The sequence below is a fragment of the Daucus carota genome, chromosome 1, assembly GCF_001625215.2.
Source record: "Daucus carota subsp. sativus chromosome 1, DH1 v3.0, whole genome shotgun sequence".
Lineage (NCBI taxonomy): Eukaryota > Viridiplantae > Streptophyta > Magnoliopsida > Apiales > Apiaceae > Daucus > Daucus carota.
The window spans coordinates 1,859,817-1,879,000 of NC_030381.2; the positions used below are offsets into that span (position 1 = coordinate 1,859,817).

At 35.7% G+C, this 19,184-nt stretch overlaps 3 protein-coding genes across 3 annotated transcripts; 1 reads left to right on the top strand and 2 right to left on the bottom strand.

Annotated features, from left to right (window-relative positions):
- Positions 1-789: 789 nt before the first annotated feature.
- Positions 790-2,938, bottom strand: LOC108205075 (5-amino-6-(5-phospho-D-ribitylamino)uracil phosphatase, chloroplastic). The gene has a single exon (XM_017374855.2). It carries the CDS (start codon positions 2,194-2,196, stop codon positions 1,048-1,050), a length of 1,149 nt encoding a protein of 382 aa, XP_017230344.1. The 5' UTR covers positions 2,197-2,938; the 3' UTR covers positions 790-1,047.
- Positions 2,939-5,943: 3,005 nt separating this feature from the next.
- Positions 5,944-9,206, top strand: LOC108215968 (protein FAR1-RELATED SEQUENCE 5-like). Its single transcript, XM_017388615.2, has 2 exons — positions 5,944-8,290; positions 8,950-9,206. Exons 1-2 carry the CDS (start codon positions 5,944-5,946, stop codon positions 9,204-9,206), a joined length of 2,604 nt encoding a protein of 867 aa, XP_017244104.2.
- Positions 9,207-9,734: 528 nt separating this feature from the next.
- LOC135151355 (uncharacterized) lies at positions 9,735-11,891 on the bottom strand. Its single transcript, XM_064089748.1, has 4 exons — positions 11,596-11,891; positions 11,035-11,484; positions 10,334-10,909; positions 9,735-10,244 (listed from the first exon to the last, which is right to left on the bottom strand). Exons 1-4 carry the CDS (start codon positions 11,863-11,865, stop codon positions 9,939-9,941), a joined length of 1,602 nt encoding a protein of 533 aa, XP_063945818.1. The 5' UTR covers positions 11,866-11,891; the 3' UTR covers positions 9,735-9,938.
- Positions 11,892-19,184: the final 7,293 nt, after the last annotated feature.

The following is a 19,184-nucleotide window of genomic DNA, read 5'->3' on the forward strand; positions in this document are numbered from 1 at the left end:
GTGATGAACTTGTTTAAAAATTATCAAATGTCTTGATGTGTATTATGAGGGATTATCCTATTGTAAGAGATAAAATTGATCATATATTACAATATTTTCCGAAAGATCTACTAAACTATTTTAAAGACTTCTTTATGCACAATACATTAAAGGAATGTGTAACCTACTCACATATATTTGGTAGTAATTGGTGTTATTTCTAATAACAAAGCTGAAACTGTCTAATTAGAAAATTATCATGAGAGATGTCTAATTAAAGAAAAAAATAGATCTCGTGACTAATCATGGAGTGACCGGTTTTTTATGCGAACATACTATAATTGGTTTTGTAATGAATAAATCATAATGTCTTTATATAAATCAATTTCCAAATATATGATAGATAACTGTCTTTATATTAAGTCAATTTCCAAAAAACATAGATTCTTAAGTTTGAGTGTTTTAATTTCGACAGATTCAATCAAGTGTCATCGAGAAAAATATCAGATATCGGTGGTAAAATCTCGTGGCTAAGTGACAATATAGAGTGATGGATTTTATAATCCTTCTAAGTGTGGAATGATGAATTTTTTTATGCAAACGTGCTATAATTAACCTGTAGTGGATAATTGTCTTTACAGAATCTACAGACCGTAAGTAACAAAGGAATGCTGCATGTAATAAGAACCTGCGACTAAATCCAAACAACAAGGAATCTGAAAATAGCTAAATTACCTCATTTCTCAAGACCATTCTTTTTCCCAGCATCCAAATTCATGCAACAATAGTATCAGTCTACAAGTTTGATCATACCACAAGGAAAACAGTGAAGTTCAGTTTATAACTTTATATAATGATACAGACAATACATACATGGTACATACACAGATGACACATGAAGAGGTTCCGAAATATAAAACTCTCTTCCTTTACAGATTTCTTTTCTTAATTTTTTTTGCCAAATTTACTTTTCTTTTTCTCCCCTATCTATTACTTGTACAAAGGGTAGTCAATATCGAGCCTTAAGAATCAATAATTAGATTTTAGCACTATACATCCATGTGTCGATTACCAAAAGTCATCATCAGTCGCCACTGACGTGGATGAGGACAGATCAGCCTCTTCCTCAAACTCCATCTCCAACTCTGGCTCACCGAATTCTGGAGAATCAATATCAGCAAGGTTCTTTAAATCAACAACAGAAAGCTCGTCTAAGCGCTTCACGACTAAGTCAGCAGCTCCAAGTTCGTATACTGGATGCTTGCTAGCAACAGCCACACACTTCATTCGTGCATCATGAGCTGCCTCCACAGTTTGATTAGAGTTTCCAAACACAATACAACGCTCAGGTAAGAACTGTAAAAGTTGTGCTGCATACATAAACATCTCTGGATCTGGCTTTCCTCTATATACATCTTCCGCTGTCACAATCACACTGAAAACCCCTTCAATCCCAATAGCTCCAATCGCATTTTCAAGAGTTTTCCTTGGCCGGGTGGATACCAGGGCAATTGGTATCTTATAATGTATCAAAACATCTACAAACTCTTGAGAACCAGGTCGAAATCTATATATTCCACCCTGCAAAGATTGGTAAATCTCCTCCTTTCTTGTTGCCATTCTTCTCAGCTGAGAGGGCTCTCTTGCCCAGCAAAGAACTTCAGAGATCGCTTGCTCATTTTTCATACCTTCAATTCTCCGAGTGACGAAAGTCGGTGGAGGTGATTTCCCTTCTTCCTGAGAAAGAATCAACCAAGCCTGCTTTTCAAGATCAGGATTTTCCTCAATTAAGACTCCTTCCCATTCAAATATAGCACCTAACCACCCACACCCCATCCTTTCTTGTCGCAGCAATGGATTCTGAAGTGCAGCGTTATCAGCCCTGTTCTCTGGAGGCCACAAACTAGGCTTGCGATCTACACCACTATCAGACCCATGATTAAAATTCCTAGGTAACCTCTCCTCATCTTGATAAGAATAAGCTTCTTTCGCCAACCCCATAGCCTGAGCCTTAACCAATATTCTCCTCAACGGACGACCAACACCCACCCCCCGCAAAGAGCTACAACATACCAATTTTCTACAGAGAAAATCATTTTGTGGAATCCTGACAAAACCAACTGCCTTCTTCTTACCTCCAACATCCTTACACTGATGCAATCCAAGTACCGGGCTGTGTCTCAAAACAGAAGTAGCACTAATGGACTCAACCATCATCGCCTCGTAAAACAGATCTCCAAGTACTTATACCTGACAGCTATTTAACTCAACAACTTTCCTCAAATCCAAAATACACCCAATAAAAACAAAATAAAACCCCTGACCTCAACCAAAGTTTCAAACTTTATGAATCAAACTGACTCAACTCAGCTCAGAAACCCCAAATCAATCACTTTACCCTGACACACAATCTAAATAAACCAAGAACACACACAACTACACAGGTATATTCACAAACCCACTTCAATTTCCCTAATTTGCATCAATCCAAACGCCAACAAACTCAAACTTGCACAAAAGAACACAATCTTTTCACAAAACAGCACAAAATATTCCCAATCAAACACACACAAAAGAGCACAAAACCAATAAAGATCCAAACTTTATGCAAAACCCATCAAAGATAACCCCTTTAATCACACAAACAACAGCTAAAAAACAGATTAAACACAAAAAAGATAATAAAGATGATAAAGATTCAAACTTTATGCAAAACCCATCAAGAAAACACCTTTAATTACACAAACAACACCCAAAAAAAAGATAAAACACCCCAAGATTCAAGAAAAAAGGCACAAGACTTATATATACAAGACTAAAGAAGATGAAAATGATTGGGAATAATGAAGAAGTAGTTAGAAGAAAAGTAAGAAGAACCTGTGGGTGAAAACGAATGGGGAGAAAGATTCGTGTAGTGTTGCAATCAACAAGTTTATATATTTTTTGTGGCTTGTGTAGAAACAAGAATGAGCCTCTAGAGCCTTTGCGTACCGGTGGTGCCGGCAAAGCTATTGAAATATACACGTGTCGGTCATTTCATTAGATTTATTAAACTGAGATGCAATTTAAAAAAAAAAACTGAAATGCAATTAATCTGTATTATAAAAAAAAATTAAGAGAAAAGAAGAAAGTACTATATAATATTGATTAAATATGAATGATTATAAAAAAAAATATGATTAGTATTGTTGGGAAATATGATGTAAAATGAAATATCATTTTGTGAAAACATGTACTCGTAGTGTATATTTTTAGTTCAAGTATTAGAATTGAATGATTAAAATCATAAAAATTATTGACATTCTTTCAAATCACTTTTAATTCAGATTGCAAATTACATTTCATCTTCTCTCTATTCTCTTACATCTAAGTGAACATGATTATCGTCATATGGATTTATTGATGATTTGTGAAAAGGAAAGAAATTTGATTGGTGCTTATTTCAAAATTCGATTGGTGACTTTGATCTCAGTTCGTTTGGTTTGATGTAATTCAGAATTTGGTTGGACTATAATATTGAATTGGACGTACTCAAGATTCGATGATTTGGCTGGATTATACGTTATTGGATTGTGTAACATATGACGTATCTCGAGATTTGATTGGATGACGCTATGATATTGTACAACTTTTTTGTCGGACGTGATCGAAATTTTGATAAGATTACGATGTTGATTGTATAAATTCTTAAACGAAGTAAGTTGTGTAATTACAAAATGACACGTAATTCACGTTTTAAAATATTTTTGATCTCTTTATTAATATTTTTTTTATATCGAATACGCCTTATCTTCTTATAAAATTAAGATCCTCAACTATATTAGGACTCGAAATTTGATATAACCATATTATTAGAAAAATTTAAGATGACAATCTTTGAAATTTAAAAAGATTTTTTTTTATCTAAATAGCTAGATTTAAAATAATGATCACATATAAATATATTTCAGTAGACAAAATTGAGAATAAAATAAGAAAACAACTAGACTATAAACCAGTTGAAAGATGGATGGAGAACAAAATATTAACACAACTAGACTGTAAAACAAACGTGAATAAATATTTAAATCGTGTGAAATAAAATAAAATAAATTCCTTGAGATTGAGGAAATATTACCAAACAATATGAGTGTGCAATGTATAATCCCTTTCTCCCCTTAAATTTTATATATTTTTTAACGTTTGACTGGTATGTTAGAACTTTAAAATTTAAATTTTTATTTACATTCTTTTTTATAAAATGATAAACTATTAAATTATATTATATATGAGTATTAAATACGAATCACATATCGATTGGAATATATTACTCTAACCTTACCCAATTAAAATATCTTAAAAGTACAATTAAGCTAAAACCAGCACATGACTAGAGTAAAATAATTGTGAGCATCCAATATTCCCGTAGAAACCTAATACTACCAGATATTTATATTTAAACATGCATATAGATATAATTTTAATGAAAAACAACAAATAAGGTCCCTATCAATTTGGTGAAAAAATTGTTAAGTACTAGGGAATGGATAAGAAGTGAAAATAATAAACGTCTTTTCAATCCTCTAATAAGTTGTTACATACAAATATTACTAATAATTTATTGTAATTTATTGACATAGATTAAGTTTATTCCATAATTTTATCTTCTATGTATGTTTGTACGTAAACGTATAGCCAATACATGCACACATGATCCAATTGATTACATAAAAATAAGATACTCCATAGAAGACTTTGTTATTTATACATGTCTGATATGGACCAACTTATCCAGTTGCAGCTTGAAAGTTGTAGCGGAGAAACTAAGAAATTATTGGCCATTTTGTTACGTGTAAAGTTGGTATGCATGCAATAGTCAAGGCAAGATCACATACTTATCATGATATAACATTTTTGATTTTCTTTCAAAATTCAAAACATTTATTAATTATCCAACGTCCATATGTATTTCCGAAAAATCTCAAAATTCCAGTATTTTTAACATTATTATTAAAATTATTAAAACATTATTATATGGATCTTGCCTCTGATTATTGGCTGCTTTCTAAATTAAGATAAACAATTCTTTTCCTTCAAAATAGGAAGGCTGAAATCGCCACACAAGAATAGTGTATATTCTCTGTGGGGGATTTGGGGTGATAAAATTAGACCTAATAATGTGAATTTTAATTTAAATTAATTTTAAAAAATTAGTATTTTAAATTATTTGAAAGCTGACGGAAAATTAGTATATTACATAAATTATGACATATCTTATTTAAATATCATGTATATGGATTTATTTTGAATATTTAAGTTTATAATAATTACAGTATGTTTTGGCTAAAGAGCTCAATCATAAATTACTTAAATATTAATATCTTTTGTACGTATTCTTTGGAGTGCTATATGAAAACACAACACTATTGAAAAAGTATGGGGAGAAAAAAATATTATCATGAAAATCATTAGGTAATTTGTCTTATAATTTTTAATGGAAAATGTTCCACAACCAAAGGTGGATAACTAGCTTATCCAACCAACTGATCTCTAGCCGTCCAAAATAGGACAATCAACGCACAGAATTCAAAGTAGATCCTGGATAATACGCATAATAAAACAGCGTATACGCAACTTTAAAAAGCGTATACGCTATAAAAAAGAGCGTATACGCTATATAATCCAGCGTAAGAACAGGTTACGCTTTTCAGAAGATCCACATACGCTACATTATATGGCGTCTAGATCCGCACAGCTTCAAAAACTAAAAACACGACCTCTTCTTCCTATACACCATTTTTAGAGCATACAAACCCAATACACACAAAATACTAGCTTGGATCTTTATTGGAGCTTATATTCGAGTTTAAAAGCTAGCTTGGATCTTTATTGGAGTTTAAAGCTTGAAATTTGAAGCTTATAGCTTGAAGCTCGGAGCTTGGAGCTTTATTGGACTTCTTTATTAAGGTTAGATTTCATATTTTCATGGCATCTTTCATCTTTTCTAAATTAACATCCCCTAGTAAGCCCATTACACCTAGTAAATCTAGAATTGAGATTGAAGAAGAAAATGATAGTGATGCTAAAAAGACCCCAATAGTGAATGTTGATGATGTTGATGATAGTGATGATGATGTTGAGGAGGTTGTGGAGGAGGTTGGGGATGATGATGTTGAGGAGGTTGGGGGTGAATGTTTTGATGATTTTTGTGAGAAACAAAATTCAAAAGATGATGATTTGAATGAGAGTTGTCCTTGTGTTGGTCAATTATTCGATAGCTTAGATGAAGCGGAGATGTTTTATAGGGATTATGGTAGACGTGTTGGTTTTGAGATAATAATTAGAACCACACATAGGCGTGTGAAAAGTAAGAGAATTTGTTCGCGTTTGTATATATGTCGGAAGGGTGGGCGAATAGTAACAAAGTCGTTGGATGAAGAAAAGGATGTTCACAAAAAAAAGAGAAATAGGGATTCTATTGGTAGAACGCATTGCTTGGCGCGGATGTACGTTGTGCATAGGGAGAAATTGAATAAATGGGAAGTGACATCGGTTTATTTAAAACACAATCACACGATGATTTCAAAGGATGAAGTGCTTTTCATGCAACGGCCAAGGAATATAACTCCCGTTATTCGGCAATTGATTATAACATTGAATAAATCGGGTATTGGGCCTTCAAAAACTTTAAACGTGTTAGGGGAGTTAACGGGTGGCTTGGAGAATATTGGATTTGGTAATCAAGATGTTCGGAATGTATTGCGTGATATTCGACATTATGTGTTTGATTCGAGTGATGCTTTAGAGGGTTTGGCATTACTTCGAGAATTGAAACGTAATAGTCAAGGTGAATTTTTGTATAAAGTTGACGTGGACGAGGAAAATCGTGTGCGGGCCATGATGTGGGTTGACCCGAGATCAGTCAATGCCTACAAAAATTTCGGAGATGTTGTTGTTTTTGACTCCACATATCGTACTAATAGGTATTGCATGCCGTTCGTGCCATTTACGGGGGTAAATCACCATTATCAGTCGATTTTGTTCGGATTTGCCCTGATAAGGGATGAGACCGAAGAATCTTACTTATGGGTGTTTAAGAGTTGGTTGGAGGCTATGGGGAATGTGGCTCCACAAACGATCATCACCGATCAAGACATTGCTATTGGAAATGCTATTGCCGAAGTTTTGCCTAACACAAGTCATCTATATTGTACGTGGCATATAAGTACAAAATTTGGTGAAAAATTGTCGCATTTATATGCAAATCATGATCACTTCAAAGAAGATTTCAACTCTTGCATCTACAAGTCACTAACGGTTGCACAATTCGAAGATAGGTGGGAGGCATTAGTTGAAAAATACGATTTGATGAACCATTCTTGGTTACAAGATATGTACTCCGTTCGACACAAGTGGGTCCGTGTTTACACTAAACTGCACTTCACAACCGGGATGACCACTACCTCCAGAAGTGAGTCAATGAATTCTTTCTTCGATGAATTTGTCAATGCTAGTACCGGTTTGAAGGAGTTTATAGAGAATTCACAGAAAGCGTTGGAGAAACAATATTTACGTGAAAGAGAGGCTGATTACGAAACAAAGAACAAGGAAAGATCCAAAATAACATCATCATCATTGGAGAGTCATGCGGCATCTCTTTACACAAAAGAAATGTTTAGACGTTTTCAACACGAACTCAAAGAAAGTGGAGCTTATGTCGTGATTGAGAGAGAGAGGAATCCAATTTACAAGCATTACGAGGCATACAAAACAACGGTCCAAGAGGAGTATAGAAAACACTATGCTTTGTTCGTCACCGAGAATGGCAACATAAATTGTGTTTGTCGAAAATTTGAAAGTTCGGGAATGCTTTGCCGTCATATTATTCGATACTTGTATAAGATGCAATGGTCAGAGATTCCAAAGCAGTGCATCACTTTGAGATGGACAATTGAAGGCAATAAAAGAGTTGGAGCCTTACAACACAAGCGTCCTAAAATTGGTAATTTCCTTGAATCACAACCCGCCCGATACAGTACTTTATGCAAAGCATTTCAAGATTTAGCAGCTCGCGGAAGTTGTTCAATAGCGAGATACAATTATCTCATGAGTGTGATTGAAAAAGAATCGAATTTTATTGAAAATTTTCCGAATGAAAGTGGGGGAAAACGTGCGCGTGAGGAAGAAGATGATGCACATGAGTTCGGGGATGACGATGATGACGAAAATTTCAATGATTTGAGAAATCCTATATTATCTCAAACCAAAGGTCGTAAAAAAGAAAGGGTGAAAAGTGGCATAGAGCGCGGCAAAGCGAAAAAAGGTCGAAAATGTAATTTTTGTGGTGCAATTGATGCCCAACATGATTCAAGAAATTGTCCCACAAAATTAGCGACAAATTGCTAATTTTATTTGTATGCCGATGTATCTTAATTTCTTATGAAAATATTTGTAGAATTTTGTGTGATTTTAATTTCGTATGATTTTAATTGATATTATGTTTGTTTGCATTTGGTATTTTGTAGAATTTTATTTGTTTGCATTTTGTAATTTTTGTGGTGCAATTGCTAATTTTGTATGATTTTAGTTAATTTTGTATGAATTTAGTTGATATAATTGCTCTGTTTTTAAGGGTGCACAATGAAAACTGCTCTGTTTTCATTGTTTTCACTGTTTTCATTGCTCTGTTTTTAATTTTATGCTTACGCTAGATTATATAGCGTAAGAACAGTCCAAATTGCTCTGTTTTCTAATTTTATACTTACGCTACATTATATAGCGTACTTACGCTATATAATGTAGCGTGGTCAAGCATCGGAAACCGACGCTTTGCCTGGGAACTGACTGATTGACTGATTGCCTGGAAACCGACGCTCCAGTATATCAATTTCTCCTATATATTTTCATCTCCATTTTCTCCATCTTCATCTCCATTTTCATCTCCATTTCTCCATCTTCATCTCCATTTCTCCATTTTCATTCCTATGGCAGATCTACCAAAAAAATTTTGGTTCGGTGATGAGCACGAAGAAGATGAGCACGAAGAAGAGGTAAAGCGGCTTTTTGCCGAGATGGATGTTTGTTTGAAAGAATTCGAGGAGGAGGAGGAGAAGGAGGCCGAGGTGGAGGAGGAGGAGGAGGAGGAGGGGCATACTCGGGAAGAGCTCGTGGCGATTTTCGAAAATTATATCAAAGAGTTGCAGGAGTTGGACGAGGAAGAGGACGAGGAGGAGAAGAAGAAAATGTAATAATGAAGAAGAAGATGTAAAATAATTTTAATGAAATTTATTAATAAAATTTCCATGTTTATTAAATTTTGTCTTGTTCTTGTTGGTTTTAGATTTTATCTTGTTGTTAGTTAGATTTTGTTTTTTAGTTAGATTTTGTCTTTTTGTTGTCTTTTGGATTTTTGTTAGATTTTGTCTTTTTGTTGTCTTTTGGATTTTAGTAAAAAGGAGTTGGGTTTTGATTTGGAGTGATTTTGGTTTTAAAAATCAGAGGTTGATCTGGGGATGAAACGTGAAGTGAAGGTGTGTGCTGGTACGCTATATTATGTAGCGTAAACCCAGAGGGCATAATTGCTCTGTTTTCTCCGCTACATAATACAGCGTAAAGCCAGAGCGCCTCAGAAGCTCTGTTCTTATCTGTGTTTACGCTATATAATATAGCGTAAACCCAGAGCGCCTCAAAGAGGCTCTGTTTTTTTGTTTCTTACACCTAAAAACAGAGCCAAACCTCAAAGGTGCTCTGTTTTACAAAACCTGTAACAAAATCCATCAACAAAATCATACAATCCCATCAACAACAAAATCCATCAACAAAATCTAAAACAAAATCTAACGATCAATCCATAAACGAAATCTAACAATCCATCAACAAAAAAATCTAAACAATCCATAAATGAAATCTAACAATCCATCAATACCAAAATCCTAACAATCCATCAATAAATTACAATCCATCTAACAAAATCTAACAATTTATAATCCGGCTAATCTAGCTTGAAGCGATGTTTCCGTTGGATGACGGGCTATGCCTTTATGAAGCTCCCATGCGATGCGATGACGAAAATTTTTTATAACATCTTCATTCCAATCCGTCCCAAGCCAGTTTTCAGAATTACAAGTCAAAATGCAATCCACGTATTTCATGAGGAACACACCACAATCAATACAATTTTTCTGCTTGGGTCGTTCCACCACATTCTCTACTTGTGGATATATAATCGCATCTTCCGGGAATCTCTCGGGGGCCAAGCGATGAAACATGATAGGTATAATTTGTTCCTATAATATACAAAGAAATTAAACTATATTAATTAATACGAAGCACTTGGAAGTAAATCAAAAGATAATAGAAGGGATTAGAAATTTACCACAACAACAAACTCCTTTCTATATAATTCTCGTAGAGACATGCAAGGGGCATCGTCATATAGAGAATCGAATAGGGTAATCCGAAAGTCCTTTACGGACCATAAGAAGAGTATCCAATGTCCGTCCGTGGCGATTGGTATTATAATGTAGTCAAAATCGCAACACTTAATTGCTCCTTTGTCCATTGTGCCATATGACACGCAATCAGTATCAAACTGTGCCCATTCTTTGGCCGTTCTCTTTAAAAGATTCTTCTTTTTGATATGATATGATATCATCAATGGAGCAAACCATGGACTCATATAATAAAATCTTGCAGCCTTCTCTGACTGACTGTAATACATCCTATCCCTCTCCATGACCAACTTACAATACTCATCAACGATTGAGTCCTCGACTAGGTTGCCCGGTGCTATTGATCTCAGAGAACGTTCTTTGCAGTGTGTCGGTATATCAGCCAAATCAATTGGTTGTCCACTCCACCAATGTGCTTGCAACCAGTCCACCTTGCTTTGGTTGAGGGGTTTGAGAAGATGTCCCTTTTCATATCGAGGTACCGGCATCGTGATAAAATCCTTAAAAAAGACAAGATGAGAAAAAGAGCTACAATTAGACAAGATGAGAAAAAGAGCTACAATTAGACAAGATGAGAAAATGAGCGACAAGTGACAAAAAAATCAAACTAAAAGCGGATCGTTACCTCGGTAGGGAAGTCCTCGATTGGAGGAATAGGATCCTCACGAGAAATTGGTACATTATAATAATCAGCAAAATCTATTACCGGCCGATAAACAAAATGAGGTGCACTAGGCTCGACATCATGCTGTGCACTGGGCCCAACATCATACTGAGGTGCACTGGGCCCGACATCATACTGTGTAGTCTCGAAAGGAGAACTTGTAGGATGTTCATAGGCTTCGTACTCTTTGAAGAAATCACTCCCAGACGGTTGACTCGATGACTCCGTGGTCCTTCTTGCCTTCCTTTTGGGCAGCACATTCTTGAAGTCGGGCCTCTCATAAGTCGGACCGAAAGTCTCTAACATGAGCTCGTCATAACCCCTGACAAATGTCGGTAATACGGAATCATGGAAAACCGGGGGCATCTCATGCAGACAGAGCTCGCTCATACCTCGAGCAGTCGTGATGATCTATACAGAAAATAATAGAAGGCCACCATTTATCAACATATACACAATGCAATAAACTCAACATATAAACTCAAGATGGCAGTAAAATAGAAATGCGATATTTAAACATACCAAATCCATCGCCTTGGACACGTCGCATTTGTCACGGGCTTGTTGGTACACGGCCGGATTTTTCGTGGCCCTCGATGGCGGTATAATCTTTAGCTTCGTGATATTGTAGTACCAATCCATATAGGCTTCCTCCGAAATCTCATTCTCCGCTGGCTCCACAATACCAACTCCATTTTGGACGAAGTTATTCCACATGTCTACATACTGCTGCCGGTAGAATGGATGCACTTGCATGAAAGGATTGTCATTGGTATACCTCAAACCTCTCATGTCTGCAGGGGGATCTGGAGGTATACACAACGTGTTAGGTCCAAAGTATCGTAGAAGGGGGGGTTGAATACGATACTCACTACAATTTAAAATTCTTTCGAATCTTGCGGATAAACAAATTGCAGTTCTGTAATGGGTTTCGTGTTCCGGATATTTATTGGGTCGGTTTCTGAGGATATGAAAATATTAAACCAACACACAATATTTTCCAAGGTATATCTGTATATTGATAAATACCTCGAAGGTGCTATAAATCCAAACCCGAAGGTTGGCTACAATGACCACTCCTCTAAATATTACAAGCCCTATCCACTACAAATATTTATGGTACAAAACTAGGCTAGGGTGTGTGTATATTTGAGAGAGTTTGTGCAAAGCACTTGGTCATCCATCCCGAAGGATGTGTGTGTATTGTGAGAACCACAATCACATATTTATAGGCTTTCATAAACTAACCATGGTTAACGAGTTCGTCCTGGACGACTTGAGTTCGTCCTGGACGGATTCGATTTAACAAAATAAATCTAACTCCAATTGTGTGCATGAAGGGGCGCAGGTTTTATATACACACATATATATATATATAACAAAGTTGCGCTTTGAACATATATATATGTATATATAGAAAGTCAAAACTTGCGCCAGTCAATTCTTGCGCTTCAACATATCTTCACTGTTGCCACTGTAGTTTCAGTACTTGGAGAAATTCCAAGTAACCAGAGTTGCGCTTGGATGAGTCAAACTTGGCGCCAGGTGAGTCAATCATTGCGCCTCACATTGCACTCCACTTGCTGGGACTTAGGCAAATGCTTCACACACTACATTGCTCTTTAATCATAGTCAGAGGCGCAACATTTGACTTGGTCAAATGTTGCGCTTTGACCAAGGTCAAATGATGCGCCTGAGCATCACTGTGTTGCCTGTGACTTAGCCAAATAAAGAGAATGTTGCGCCAAGTGCAATGACAGGAGGCGCAACATTTGACTTTAGTCAAATGTTGCGCTCCTTCCTTCAGTATACTGATAGCTTCACTTAGCCAAAATCCTGATGAATAAACCAAGCGCAAGTTTTGACTTCTGGTCAAACTTGGCGCCTGATTTATTCACAGTGTATACAATGATTGTATACTTAGAAGATTTTGCCTTAGACTACCCATTTGTATCACTTATTAAAATATATATATACATATATATAGAATTAATTGTGTTTAAATAATTACTTGAATTATTTATGTTCAAGTAATTCACAATTAATATATATATATATATACATATATATATAATAATAAGTTCCTTTGGCAATATTCTGGAGCAGCTCGATTGACTTGATCAATTAATCCGTTGATCGAATCCACTGAATACTTTCGTACGTCCTGACGTCCTGTGCACTGGTCTGGTTCACGAACGACTCGAACTGAAATAATCCCTTGAATTCTTTTGCTTAACAATATACTTGATCAGTCATTCCGGGTTAGTTTATGCTTCAGTTTGTTGATTATAAATAACCAACCAAGACATATAGAAATATCTTGCTTCAGGGGTTGCACTGAAATCTTTAGAGTACTTGGACAACATCTTCATTGCTTCCACAATCTTGAATACTTCAATCTTTATTCTTCACTGAGGCATGAACATATTAATGAACTTCTTCCAGTGAGCTTATTCCTTCAAGACTGTAGATGGCTTCTTCACCCTTTGTCTTCGTATCTTCCAATTCCGGTGCAGGCGTAGTGTTATTTACTTGTCCCGTTCTATTGTTGAGTTATCATCCCTATGTAACAGATAGGGTTGTCTTTACATTTAGACTTACAATCTCCCCCTATTTGTTTGTTAATCATAACAAGCAAATCCTCTGGAGGATAACTCAACTAACACTAGAAAAAGTAAAGTCCTGGACTAGTAAATAATGCTACAAAGTTTCTGGATCATATAATACATTTCCAGATTTCATGAATAGAAATAACAAATGTGCATATCACCTTTATTTCTCTGGTTCTTGCTTACCTGCCAGATAATCCTCATAGTCTGTCTTGAAGAGAATTCAAAACATTCCATTATGCAAAGAACAATCAGCAGCTTCATTGAATTCTTCAGTGGTAAGGAATGAGTTCATGTCTACCACTTACTGAAGAATAATTGTATCACCTTATACTTCTCCTCCCGTTACCTTGATCAGGTTCCCCTTAGTGATAAGTAGTTGTCTCCTCTTAGATGAAAGATCAATCCTCCTCCTTATTTGAAAGAAGAATCTCCCCCTCAGTAGTACACCGCTAAAGAGTAGTTTACTCCCCCTTAGTTGTAGACAGCAGAAGAAAGCTAACTTACTTTTTCTTCCCCCTTTCATATATTCTCCCCCTAAATATATTCTCCCCCTTAGTTGTGGAATCCTCCGAGGATATGTGGTATCAAATATGGTCAAGGAACGTGTCCAATACATCCTGTACCAAAAGATAATATCCCCGTAGAGAACTAAACAACGCTAAAGTTAGGGTCGAAGAAAGAGTTCAGAAGAAGGGCTTACTTTGATTGGGTTGGTCCCTATGCTGAAAGAATAGGTTCCAAACGGAAAAGTAATTAGTAAAATTGACATTCCAGTAACAACATCCACTTTGTCTTTAGGTATAAATTTGGTAATTAGTAGGTGTCTCACTAAAATGTTCTGCAGGTGTATCACTCAACACTCAATTTTCTCTCGGTTTTTGGGTAAGGGTGTCACTCACGAGTTCTGTAAGTATATCCCTCCACACAAATACTGAGCTTCCAAAATGCTGAGTACCTGCAAGAAAATCACCTTAGCCACCCTTAAAGGGGGTCACCGGTGGTGCAATGGGAGTTCGTAATTCCCAGTCCCTGCAGACTCATCGGATAAATCCGAATCATGGTCCACAAGTTGCCAACCACTAAGTGGCTTATCCAATTAAGGATCCAGAGTTGTTTGCTCTGGGAGGTTAGACAAAGGCTTAATTATGGCAAAGGCCTAAGTCCTCCTCAATGTCTGTGAAGACACTTGATTCAAGAGAATCATCAACCATAAATTCACACCGTGAAATGGAATGAACCGTAGTTGCTTCCGTCAATTCTTTCAACAGCTTGTGAGCTTTCAATACCAATTATTATTATATGTAACTCACACGTGTTTCACTCTTCTCAATTTCCTATGTGTTTGCACTCACTCATGCTCACATATTTCTCATTCAGATATCTCACTGGTCCTTCTCAGAATCTCACCAAGTGTTTAACTCTCAGTGTTTGGCTCACAGTGTTTCTCTCAGCACTCAAAGTATGGTCTTCTGTACCTGTATGAGAAAATCACCATAGCCCCTTCAAGAGAGGTCACTGGCGGTGCAATGGGGTTTCGTAAATCCCCGATCCTCAACCGACTCATCAATAAATTGACTCATAGTCAGAGAGTTGCCGATCTCCTATAAATAGGAAATCCATTCCGATTGGATCCAGATCTGTTCTTATCTGGGGAGGGAGACGAGAATCCTGAAGATTTGGCAATTGAGATCCTCGTTTCCTCCTTACACCTGTAAAGGCATCAACCATCTTATTTACCGTAAAATGGTAAATGAAGAAGTTGCTTCTGGAACAAAACCTTTAACCTTACTGTGCACTCTCTTGTATTGTGTCCATAAGATTTTTGTTTAGGCTCTTCATCAGAGTGATTACTGATGATGTGCTTGACTCAATACAAGATGCTCTGGCTGACGAGCGAATTTCAATGGACTCATCCTTTTGAGAGAATGATTCCAGAGACTGTTTAATTGCCTTTTCAGCTCTATATTCTTTTGAGAGAATACAGATGAGCAACAGTTACCTCAAGTTCAAAAACACCTTTTCTCCTTGAGAGGTAGAGCTGTGGGTACACTATCCCTCACATCCTTATTTGCTGCAACAAGTACAGTTTCTCCCTCATTGACCTCTAGTCTAATAAGTTCCTTATTACTCCAGGGGGAAAGTTGGGATGTGTTCTGAATTTGGTTTTATAGTCTGGGATAAAGATTGTTGGTTTTCAACCTTATGACTATCTAGGAAAGCCAAGAGGCTGATTAAGTTCCAAAGAACAGAAAGAGATATAAATGCACTTTAGAAAATCTATGATTTTGAATGAAAGCAATTGCATTTAATCTTTTGAGAAAAATGAACCAGTTGTGAGCGTAAAATGATTTTCATAAAGAATGACAATCACAACTGATGAAAGAATCAAAGTTTTCCATTAAAAACTTGTTTGAGTACGAGAGTCTGAATCTATGCATAAAAGTTTTAAATGAACTTGTCTTTGAAAAAGACACAGACTCTTGTTTCTCACTACAATTTAAAAAGGAAACAAGAAAATTTATGCGCTACAGTGTATAAAGAACTCGCCACAATAATTAGTGAAAAGGCATCATACTAGCACATCGTCAAAACAGACGTTGCAAGTGACAAAGATCACCAAGTACACAAATACAAGATAATCAATGTCTCGTCCTATGACGCTACATGTATAGATGCAAAATATTCTAAGAAATATTTATGAAATAGAGTAGTGGATACCAATTGTTGAAATCAAATGATAAGAAAATTTCTTTAAAGAAACTCACCACTCCAGAACATAAATATGAGACGGAATAAAGATTTTGGTTGTCTCCCTTGTACTCAGAATATTAAACACCTAAAATATATTAGCACTAGTGGTTTTAAGAAATATGCAACAATATTTCACTAGTGCCAATACATCACAATCAATTCAAAAATAAAACATCAATAAAGCATCAAAAATAGATACCAATTAAATATTTCAAAAATGAATCAATCATGCTTCTATTATTCTATCAAAGTCAATCATGAAACAAATAAGCATATAATTGTCATGGATCACAATTTAACTAAGATAAAATAATAATTACCTACGCAATATCATATAATTATCAAATCAGCATATAACAACTAAAATCATGACAATCATACAAAGATATACGCAAGCCCGAGGGAAAGTTGAAGAAAAGTTCACGAGTCTTATACATGTAAGCATTGAGTACAAGTAAACTCACACAACTCCTCGCAGAAAGTATTAACAATTAATATTAGTGATGTACATATAAGCATCCAAAATATCACTAACACTAAAAGTATCACAACTATATGTAGTTAGACATGAAATAAAATATCAATTAATAAATCATCAAATATCTAACACAAACAGTTATGCTTCAAGTATATACACTAATATAAATGGATTCAGCCTAGAGAGAATCTAAGTAACTCCACAAATACTAGTATATCATGACTAAATTCTAACTAGATTCTAACCACATACCAATTACTGATACAAGTCACAAGTCTAGAAACAAATAAGTCATGCTTCAGATTTTATACCTATAAAAATGAATTCAACCTAGAAAATAATCCTAAGTATGTTCACAAATACAGATATATCACGACTAGATTATGACAAAGTTCTCTACTAGATACCAATTGTTGAAGAGGTATAGATCAAGAAAAATAACATAATTAAGTCATGCTTCATGTCATCTCTAATCATTTAACTCATGAACAAATAAGTCACTTAATTGTCATGCACCATAATTTAAATAATTTGAAATAACAAACACTCATGCTAAAACATATAATCACCATCTAAGCATGCAAAACAATAAACATGACAATCATATATAATAGCAAAAAGCACGAGGTACCGGATTTTAAATAAATTCACAAGTCCTATGTATAGACAATTTAATACTCATGAATCCATTCAAGAAATACGATAGACATGCTCATGAAGGAAGTAATACCTTATAGAAAATATAGTATGTGATCTACTTGCAGTTAAGTAAAAGTGATAAGTTGAATACCTCTGAGACTTGACATTTCAGTTGATGTACCTTTCTTGTACTGATCAAGTCCAGTGGTTGTTGGCATAAGTCTTGGCAGGTCTAGAATCTTCCAAAATGCGCATATTCAAAAGATCCTTGACTTCCTTTTATTGCCATCATTCTTTAGGCTAACTAGTAGACCATAAAGTGTTGCAACTTTCCAACAAACTCATCATATCACTAATCTGCATTCACTTAGCAATTATCTTGCACAAGTGGCATTAGTCCACATATAATATAATCATGGTATCACAGCACAGATAGTTGTATTGTGTGTGCCTTGTATCATGAGAGGTAATAATTTGAATACCAAATATGACTCTAGCAAACAGATATTTAAAATAATATGTTAGTCAGAAGTCATACCATGTTCGTGACGATCATCAGGTATTGGATAGCAACTCATAGAGAGCTGGTGAAGAAAGAGCATACAAATTCCGTTGGATCTGCAACTGCAAAGTCCTTGAAATGTTGCATGAAGCTTCATCTTCTAGCTCACTGTAATATCCTGAACCCGAGTCTCGTCAATGGTGCTTTAGTTCAATCATGAAGGTCGTTGAGTCCCTTAAGATGTAGAGTCCTGAACTTGAAGATTCTGTTTCCATAATCTTCATAACCTTCTCCTTTGTAATAACCCTAAGCAACCAAATTGGCTTGTCCCTCGTAACAGAGCCAAAAACATCCAGTTGGAATCTGAATACCCGACAAGTACTAGGTATAGAATTGTCTTTAGGTCAAGGTATCAGAATCCGCACAATCTGCTTTCAAACTGATTGAGATCATCTTGCTGTGCAATCATTCAATCTGGATCCCTTTAAGAGCTTCTGAATCTTCCTCAAGTTTCACTTCAAATTGAAACCCAAAGAAATAACATTATTTCACAATAGCTCTTCCAGTCTTCACTTCACCGTTAGGAACATTTAAGAACTAGAACCCGGGAATGATATAGACTCAAACCCTTTGTCTAAGCAGATACGTTCTTGATATGTTCTGTTCATCTTCAATGTGGTGTTGAGTTTGACTAGTGGATCCACCAAATGCTCCCCCTAAGCTGTTGCTGGGATCTCCTTAATAATCCTTATCCTTGCAAAGAGATTCTGCTTGGATCTGAATCATTATTATACCAATAATATCACCTTTAACAGCTTGGAGCAAAGTGTCGTTCAATGTCCTGTCCAGACTTACAATCACCTTCTGTTGATTAATCACAATCACCCTGTAGACTGTAGACTCCATAGAGTAGCCGCGGAAAGTATTCTTTGATCTTCAAATGCAAGACTTTCGAAGAGGCATTTTCCTCCAAACACATACCAAAAGTTAGTGTTTGCTTCTGATTGGCCACTGGCAAGAATGGTGTCTTTCTGGATTTATCAATGATCAGGGTTCATCTTGATCAACCTTCATTTGTGACGTCTTGTCCTTCGAACACATACGAACAACACGAAAGAATCTAGAGCAG

Bases quoted from the DNA above. Each gene is read 5' to 3' on its own strand.
- LOC108205075 (XM_017374855.2), bottom strand. From the start codon at position 2,196: ATGATGGTTGAGTCCATTAGTGCTACTTCTGTTTTGAGACACAGCCCG.
- LOC108215968 (XM_017388615.2), top strand. From the start codon at position 5,944: ATGGCATCTTTCATCTTTTCTAAATTAACATCCCCTAGTAAGCCCATT. The intron at 8,291-8,949 runs GTAATTTTTGTG...TTCCTATGGCAG, and splicing joins AGCGAAAAAAGGTCGAAAAT to ATCTACCAAAAAAATTTTGG.
- LOC135151355 (XM_064089748.1), bottom strand. From the start codon at position 11,865: ATGAGAGGTTTGAGGTATACCAATGACAATCCTTTCATGCAAGTGCAT. The intron at 11,485-11,595 runs GTATGTTTAAAT...TTTTCTGTATAG, and splicing joins TGTCCAAGGCGATGGATTTG to ATCATCACGACTGCTCGAGG. The intron at 10,910-11,034 runs GTAACGATCCGC...GTCTTTTTTAAG, and splicing joins TCGAGGACTTCCCTACCGAG to GATTTTATCACGATGCCGGT.